This window comes from Bidens hawaiensis, unplaced genomic scaffold (genome assembly GCF_021521415.1).
Source record: "Bidens hawaiensis isolate Kalapana, Puna unplaced genomic scaffold, B.hawaiensis_p1.1 tig00032126_1, whole genome shotgun sequence".
Taxonomy (NCBI): Eukaryota; Viridiplantae; Streptophyta; class Magnoliopsida; order Asterales; family Asteraceae; genus Bidens; species Bidens hawaiensis.
Window position 1 is genome coordinate 225042 of NW_027495457.1, and position 9105 is coordinate 234146.

Sequence of the window (9105 nt, forward strand, 5' to 3'; positions counted from 1 at the left end):
AACATAGAGAAATATATTATTAAAATCAAATACCGTAATAACTAACGATTAACTAATGATTCGTGAAGCTCTCCTAACATTGAAAAAAAAACATAGCTTGGTCATTGGTGGTTGGCTTGGTCAACCACGGAGGAGCTTGGTGGTCAACGACGAACCAACAGTGATGATCGACCGAGTTGGCCGTTGTTCACATGTTGTTCATCATTTGTAAAGAAGGAAGGAACCAAGAAGAAATTTCAATCAGCCGCTATTTCTTTTATTTTGCGTTGGGTTTTTATTTTATTTTTTAAGTTTTTAGTTTTAGTTTGGGCCCAACAATCTAAAATTGATTAAATGGATTATTAGTAAAAAATGATTTTGGGCCCAATAACTATAGCATGGTAAATATCAAATCATATTTTATAACTTTTATATTTTTAAATGTATATATACAAAAATATATAATAAAAAAAATTGTCCCCCAAAAATTACGTGTCTCGGACGACGGTCCGACCAGCACTACCCTCCAGCCGGGCCTAGTTGTAGCTTGGGCCTTGCTGCTCTTTGGTCTATTTGGGCCGGATAGTTTGGTCGTGTTAATAATACGTAGCATTTGAATAAAACAAAACTATTTCAATCAACATGATCGTATCGACTAAAAGAGAAAACACATCATTTATATTTGAAATAAGCATTCATTCATATTTGTCAAATAAAAAAGAGACATCATATATGAATGCAACATCACACACCAACAATTATTAATTTCTGACTTTTCATAATAAACACAAAAGATTATCTAGAGCCAGAAGAAACTGTTTAACTTCGAAGGATTAACTTCTACATCTTCCTCGTTCAACGATGGTGAATGCGCGTGTCTCCCTTCATAAGTTGTTATCACCATTCTCGGATCCTCGGATAATCTCTCTACTCGTTTCTTTACGCGACAACTATCTTGTGTGCATCGATAGTAACTTCTGTATTTTGTATAAACATAAAACATTGTTTATTTATAACTCAATTCAATGGAAGAATATGTAGATACAGCACCATCTTCACTAATATATGAGTTATTTAACAAACAATCAAATTATTTATTTATTTATTTTATTTATTTAATTTATATAATTTTTTTAATAGTTACATATATATGTAGTTCACCGTTATTACACTGATCATGTAGATTAGTGATTACATGTAATTACGCATGCGTACTTACAAATTAGATATGATAAATGGCAAACAACCTCAATTAATTTGCTAACTAGGTGTGTTTTCTAGTAAAATAAAATGCCTGGGCCAAATCCAATATTTTAAAATAACCATATTTGTAATCTAGAATTCTCTTTTTACATCGACAAAATAATAAATTTTGTACTTCTTTTTAAGTTTCCCAAGTCTTTGGCCTTTCCTTCTTCGTGCAGACTATAGGGTAAAAGGAAAGTGAAACCAGCATCGAATAGGTTCTAAAAAATAAAATAAAAAAATAAGTGACTATAAGGACCCAACGATTCTCGATTCTCCTATCTTTGTGGAAGGAAGACACTGGTGAGTAGACTTGTGAGAGCCCCCCATCAAAGGTCGATATCTTACCTTTAAAAGCGGGTATAAGAATTGGAAGTCGCCTATCCTATTACTCATCTATATGGCTATCACCCTAGCTTTCCCTGTCTCTGCCTTTCTTTCCTAGTCCTGAGTACGTCAACAATCATAAAAAAACCCTCCATATAGCACATTTCCGTGGGCTTGCCATATAGATGTAGCACTGGCTAGGTTACGGTAGCGCTTGCCATAAAGAAGCTAGCCAGAAAGCAGGTCATTTTTTATCTAATCTCGCCCTTGGTCTAATGAGTATTTATACATATCTCTTAAATACATCGGTTTCTCAGTACAACTACTATATAATTTGCTAAGTAGGTGAAAACAAAATTATAAACATAAATTACTAAAATATATTTGAAAATAAGTATCGCATTCATTAAGATAGTGGTTGAAGCTATTCCAATTTTTTTTTAAAGGCCGGTTTATTATAAAGTAAAACGAGGGCAACTTACAAAAAGCAAGAAACTCAACAACTTACAAAGAAAGAAAAGTTCAAAACAAACTGAAAAACATAACCCGAGGTACAAGGTTCTGAATATGTTTCTACAATGTTCAAAGATTATGTTTAACAAGTATAATTAGGCGTGACTACAAGTAGGATGTGAAGTGGTGCAAAAAAATATTAATTACAATCAAAAGACTTATTATAATCGTAATGAAGTAACTATTCATTATCGTGTTAAAAGAAACTACAGGAAGCTTATAACATGTTTGATAACGATCGAAGGCTAAAAAGAGTTGTAAATACTATAAAGAGGATACCTATCGTCCATTTGGCATATCTGATATATGTTAAGAATGAAAATAATATATTTTGTTGGTCCAAAAAGAAGTTGTGTTAACCCATAATTAATGTCTTATCTCAAATACAACCAACATTGTTTAAGAGTACGATTGGTTCTTTGGTACTAATTCTTTCAGCAAATCTATCATAGTCTCAAGCACGCTACGTACTGTTAGCGCAACTAACACGATATATATGTTGAAACGTTCTATTACTAAAGCCAATACACATATATGTCGTTCTTGCTATAGGATTCCTTTGTTTCCCACATATGACGCAAAAACCTTATTGGTTACACACTTGCTTTCCATACCTAGTGACTTCTGAGTAGACCAAAACAATCAGCTAATCATAAATTCCCATGTAGCCATACCTTTGGTACTCGCATTTAGTAACACAGAGAGGATATTATGGATTGAAGAAACACCACACAATACCTTGGTTACTACGAGGGCTCTGCACATTATAAATCCACAATACATGAAATCACAAGGCACTACAACAAAATAATATATGATACGTCGACCCTATAGAGTATAGAAGACCCCTGGTCTTATGCCAACGGCGCAACCTATATCTTCGCGACAGGGTTACTCGTCTCATAGTCAATCAAGTCATACTTACTTTCATGCCCTATCATCTGGTTAATCTATCTTCTCTTATCTCCGGACATCAATGCAACAACAATCTTAATTATTCTAAATCTTGTGGGATTAAAATATTGACGCTTATCATGGAAATAGCTCTTTTCATGTTTGTTAGTGGTAAAAGTTTGCCTATTTTACTTGTTGGAAAGTCTACTGTACAACTAGACAAAGCATATTCCATTCTCTTATATTCACCATCTTCCAAAACTAAGACATCTAATTTGTTTAGTATTTCCTCAAGATAAACCATCAAGTGATTTTAGTTATTATATAGAATTTGGATCAAATACAAATGAAATTAACGTGTTAAACGTGAGAATCAAGTAGAGTAATTATATATACAAGTAGAGTAATTATGTAATTACATCATAGAATGTAATTACATAATTACTCTACTTGTATATATAATTACTCTACTTGATTCTCATGTTTAGCACGTTAATTTCATTTGTACGATAACCATCCCCTACTTATATATATAGGAGAAGTATATTTTGAAAACCCTCTTGAGTTGAGAAAACCCTATGTAACATCGTTTTTTTAACACGTAATATATGTTGTTACATTTAATACAAAACATCGAAAACATAAAAAAAATGTTTTGCTATTTTTTTACATTTTTTTAGTAATTTATATATATGTTTTCAGGAGAAAGAAAGTGTAAGAAAACTTTAACATTTTTTATTAACTTTAATTGTGGACCACAAGATTTAATCTATAATTATAAACATGTGGTTGAGAATGAGTTTCTAGAGTTTTCACAACTCAAGTGGGTTTTTATTCTAACCTAACCCTATACACACACACACACACACACACACACACACACACACACACAACATAATATACATACATATATATGTGGAAAAGTTAACGTATAAATGAAATTAATGTGTTAATTGTGATAATCAAGTAGAGTAATTATATATACAATATATATGTGTGTGTGTGTGTGTGTGTGTGTGTGTGTGTGTGAAAAAATTAACGTACAAATAAAATTAATGTGCTAATTGTGATGATTAAATAGAGTAATTATATATACAAGTAGAAAAATTATGTAATTACTCTATGATATAATTACATAATTACTCTACTTGTATATATAATTGCTCTACTTGATTTTCACAATTAGTACGTTAATTTCATTTGTATTTGATCCAAACCATATATATAGGTAGGATAATTTAAAAACTTGATAAGTTTTAAGAACTTTAAGAACTTCATTATTAACCACACATTTAATTAAATAGATTAGATTATGTGATTGAGATTAAATTTGATTAAAAAATTAAGTATGAGAGAGAAGAAAGATGTACAGTGATTACATTAATTATAACGTCCGTTACACCTATGTAAAAAGTCGACACGGTGTATAAAAATGCTGTAATTTTTCTATTTACATGTAACCTACATATTATATATATATATAAAAAAATTCAAAAAAAAGTTGTTATATTTAGTTATTTCGAGTTCTTAAAACTTAAAGTGATTTTCAAAAGAAATCATACATACATACATACATACATACATACATACATATATATATATATAGGCTAAGTATAAAATGAAAACCCACTTGAATTGTGAAAACTCTAGAAACCTATTCTCAACCACATGTTTTTAATTAATGTTTAAATCTTGTGGTCCACAATTAAAGTAAATAAAAAATGTAAATATAAATATAACTTTTTCTCTTTCCTGAAAACATATATAAAAATTAGTAAAAAAATGTTAAAAAATAGCAAAACATTTTTTTTTATGTTTCGATATTTTGTATTAAATGTTACAACATATATTACATGTAACAAAAAAAAAACGATGTTACATAGAGTTTTCACAACTCAAATGAGTTTTCATTTTAACCTTATATATATATAGGGTAAGATCCTAAGAGAACTTTGAGATCCATTTTAGACAAAAAAATAAAAAATAAATAAAAAAACCCTTTAAAATTATAAAACAAAAAATATGAAAATTTTAAAAAGGTAAAAAAAACCAAAACGTTTATCTAGCATCACGGTTTCATAAAAAAAATACTCGGTTTTGCTAAATTATACATAAACGTATATTATGATTTAATATGCATATATCTACATTATCATGTATTTTAATTGTACATATGTGTATAAAAATAACATTAATATATACATATATGTATATACATGTTTATAACTATTATATATATATGTATAATTTAGCAAAACCGAGATTTTTTATTTTTATTTTTTTATTAAACAAGAATGTTAGATAAACGTTTTGGTTTTTTTATTTTCTTTATCTTCGCATTTAATTTGGTTTTATATTTTTTTAAATATTTTTTGTATTTTTTCTTAAGGAGTTTTCTTGTGTTTCAAAATGATTATTAAAGTCTCAATTTCCAAATAGTTATCACATGATCACAATCCGATATATGTATATGTTTCTAGAAACTGATGTAAGACCACAAATTAAACTAGTAATGTTCGAGTTAACTCGATCAAATATATTGCGCGATTGACTTGTTTAATAAAAAAAGATTATACTAGCTTATTCCGAACCCAATTATTTTTTATGTGCCCCGTCATATGTACGTGTGTCATATATATACTATTCTACGTTGAGCTTAAAGTGAAAGCTGGTGATGTGAGGACATATACCTACGGTGGTTTCCTCCATAATATAGACATACAATGTCTATTAAAGGTTTTTAAGTGAACGTTCAAATATGTAAAAACTTTATTTTGGGGTATTGTTTGAGTTTAAATCTCAAAGGGTATTTTGCGTTAATTTAATTGTGTTTAATGTATATATCTTATGACAAGAGTGAAAATGTTTACCGTTCGAAAAATAAAGAGTGAAGATGTTTATGCCTTGAGGATGTGAAGAGGACGTATTAGTATAAGGTGGTTATTTTAGGTAACCACAGGCTAATCTACTTTTAATAATACTATCAATGTTTAACATGAAACTCAAATTAACCCTTGAACCTTTAAGAAAATGATCATCTTATAGCGCGCATACTAAGATATCATTGGGTCAAATTACATTTGGTAATATATAAGTTAGTTTATCTTGAATCTTTTCGTAACTGTGTATTACATATATTTCGTAAGAGAGATTAATTTTACTATTTTTTGAAAGTGTAAAGAAAGTCAACTTCTTTGACTTACATAATGTAATCATGGTTTTGATTTTTCTTTTAGTTTTTAATAATCAGTTTCTAGAAGCCATGTTTATTCCAAGATGATTTGCAAATTACAAAAGAAATAACTTTTTGCTAGTTTGATACATCGATATTTTCCCTTAAAAACATATCTCACTTTTTTAATATCTTAAAATACTTAATCATGACAGTAATGCTCAAAAGTGTTTGCACAACTGTAAATTCTTTATTGTTATGATTTTATTTCAGTTCAGAATAATTAATCCTATAACCATTTGATGGTTAATAGGGAGTGCATGTTCGTTATTCCATAATTGCTTTTAAGTTTATATATCTTTTATCTTTTCGTTTGTGTTTTTATACTTAAGTGTTCTGTCATTTACGTAACTATGTATTGTTTAAATTGGGTAAGAATTAACTCTTTAACAGTTTTTGAAACTATTCTTAACACTTGACTGAGTTTTTGAGACAGGATATCAAACATCCATACTAATTGTGACGCTTCAGACCAGACTAACTCATGAAAACGTACGATTAAGAAGAAATCGCACCACTATGAGAAAATCCAGCTTGAGTTAGGTTTCAAACCCGAAACCATAAACTTCTCAAGCCTTATCTATTACTTTCATGGACCAGGTGACCAATTTGCAGCAAGAGATTAATATTTAAGGATTTTGAAAATTTAAAGAAGGTCAACTTCTTTGACTTCCGTAATATAATTGTAGTTATAAATTTCTTTTTTTTAATTAGTTCTAGAAGCCATATTTATTCCCTTAAAAACATATATACATCTCAGATTTTATATATCTTCAAAATGTTAATCATGGCAGTAATTCAAAAGCGTTTGCACAAATGTAAATTCTTAATTGGTATGATTTGATGCGAGTTCAAAAACTATCTTTATTATTATAACAATTTGAATTACATAATTGTAAGCTTTACTGGTTAATAATGAGCACAAGTTTTGATTACATACAGAGCAATGAGTACTAGTGCATGTTCGTCAGTTTAATTTCATTTCATAAAAAGAAGTACAAATATCCAAATTTATATATACCTTTGTATTTTAAATAATACCAATATATATATATATATATGTATATGTATACATATATATGTGTGTGTTTGTATATATATATATTAACTTTCTTGATACAAAATTAACAAAAAGAAAATTATATATCGTGCTTTCTTTTGCGTTTTTTAACTAGAAAAATGATTGAATATAAATTTTCTTTTCTTTAAACCAAAGCTATCTTAGCTTATTTAAATTTTTACTGTAAAAATGTACCATGAATGATACTACTTAGAATTCAAGATCGTGAAGTATTTGTTAATAATATCAAGCGATCTGTTTATTATCTAATGAAAGAACCATTTATTATTCTAACAATAATATAATATAGAAATGACATATATTTTTAATAACAAAAATCACTGTAAATGGCATAATAACCTGTTCTTTTTGCCAATGATTAAAAGTTATCTGTTCTTTTCTTTTCGGTGATAAATTTGTATTCAGCTTGTCTTAATTAGATATCATTTAAGTATAAAGACAAATGATCCAGGTTGGATTGGTGGTTTCTTGGATCTGATATGTTTTATTAGGTTTCTAAATATATATGTATTATATTTATATACGTGTGTGTGTGTGTGTATATATATATATATAGGTTTATGAAGGATGGAAGAAGAACAAGTACCTGGGATGTTGTGTGTTCTTGACAACTTTTTGGCCATATTTCCTCCATCTGTAACCATCATCAAGCACATCAACATCACTCATAGTTTTGAAGCAAAACCTTGGCTCTCTTACTTTCCTTCTTGATTTAAACTTCTTCATCTTCATTCCTGAAACCCCTAGATGATGATCATCTCTACTCATTCCTAATATCTTATTGCTTATCATTTCACTCACTTCACCCCATGCCCTAACAACAAAACCAGATCAAAATAAACCATTATTTAGAACCAAAAGATACATGCAGTCAGATTTTGAAAAGACGAAAGGATTGGGGCAACCACCCTCCATAAAAGAAAAAAAAAAGATACAACGTCCGATATTAATACACTAAAATCCTGATCGCCCTCTATGAAAAAAGATATGTACCAATAGTTAGTATTTGAAGATGGAAGAAGATGAGGGGCTTGAAACTGAGAAGAGCAATCTTGTTCTGGTTTAGAGTGTTGTGGAAGTGGGTTTGAAGGCCAAATGGATTTTAGGGTTTGAGGGCCGGAATCTAAGGGAAGGGAGATCATGTTTGCAGTAAATGGAAATAAACTTGTTTCATGATCTTCTAAAAACCCTTGGTTGAGCATGGTTTAGCTTTAGAATTGCAAGAGAAAAATGCGCTTTAGAATTGCAAGAGAAAAATGTTGTAAAAAGATAGAATTTGACCATGAGAAAGGCAGTTTGTTTGATGCTTTATGAAGAAAGCATGGGTACTCACTCAGACTGACTTCTAGAAAACAGTTTCACAAAAATACTTTTAAAATGTGATATATAATTTGTAACTCTATTATAAAAGATAATTTCATACATATGAAAGGTGCTCACGCAATGTGATGTGAAAGATATACTTGGGCTTTATGTTAAAGTTAGTCTTTTCTACGAGGTGGTATATAATGTGGCCAATCTGAGCAGTATAATAGGCAAAATATATCACACCCCGACTAGCAAATACGGAAGAGTAAAACAGGAATGCAACAGGCACCTCTGATGTCAACAACATTGCTTATTAAGAAACATTACAAACTAATTTGCATTATATTGCATCGTTCTTTCTTCGTTTACAATCTAGGTGATACAAAACAAAATCAGTTCATTAACTGTCCCACTCCTTGCTAGTACACTTGTATCTATTCACATAGCACTGATCACATTTCAGAACAGGTAGCACATCATAAGTTCATTCCAACTTTGGTATACCTGAAAAATATGTTAAAATGGG

At 29.5% G+C, this 9105-nt stretch overlaps 1 protein-coding gene across 1 annotated transcript; it reads right to left on the minus strand.

The window, feature by feature from the left end:
• Nucleotides 1–699: 699 nt before the first annotated feature.
• On the minus strand, nt 700–8497 carry LOC143583107 (putative WRKY transcription factor 13). Its single transcript, XM_077065506.1, has 3 exons — nt 8265–8497; nt 7858–8085; nt 700–956 (listed from the first exon to the last, which is right to left on the minus strand). Exons 1-3 carry the CDS (start codon nt 8471–8473, stop codon nt 779–781), a joined length of 615 nt encoding a protein of 204 aa, XP_076921621.1. The 5' UTR covers nt 8474–8497; the 3' UTR covers nt 700–778.
• Between the last annotated feature and the right edge of the window lie 608 nt (nt 8498–9105).

Excerpts from the sequence above, each read along its gene's own strand:
- LOC143583107 (XM_077065506.1), bottom strand. The coding sequence starts at position 8,473 with ATGCTCAACCAAGGGTTTTTAGAAGATCATGAAACAAGTTTATTTCCA. Across the intron at positions 8,086-8,264 it reads TCTTCAAATACTAACTATTG|GGCATGGGGTGAAGTGAGTG; the intron begins GTACATATCTTT and ends TTTTGTTGTTAG. Across the intron at positions 957-7,857 it reads AAGAACACACAACATCCCAG|AAGTTACTATCGATGCACAC; the intron begins GTACTTGTTCTT and ends TACAAAATACAG.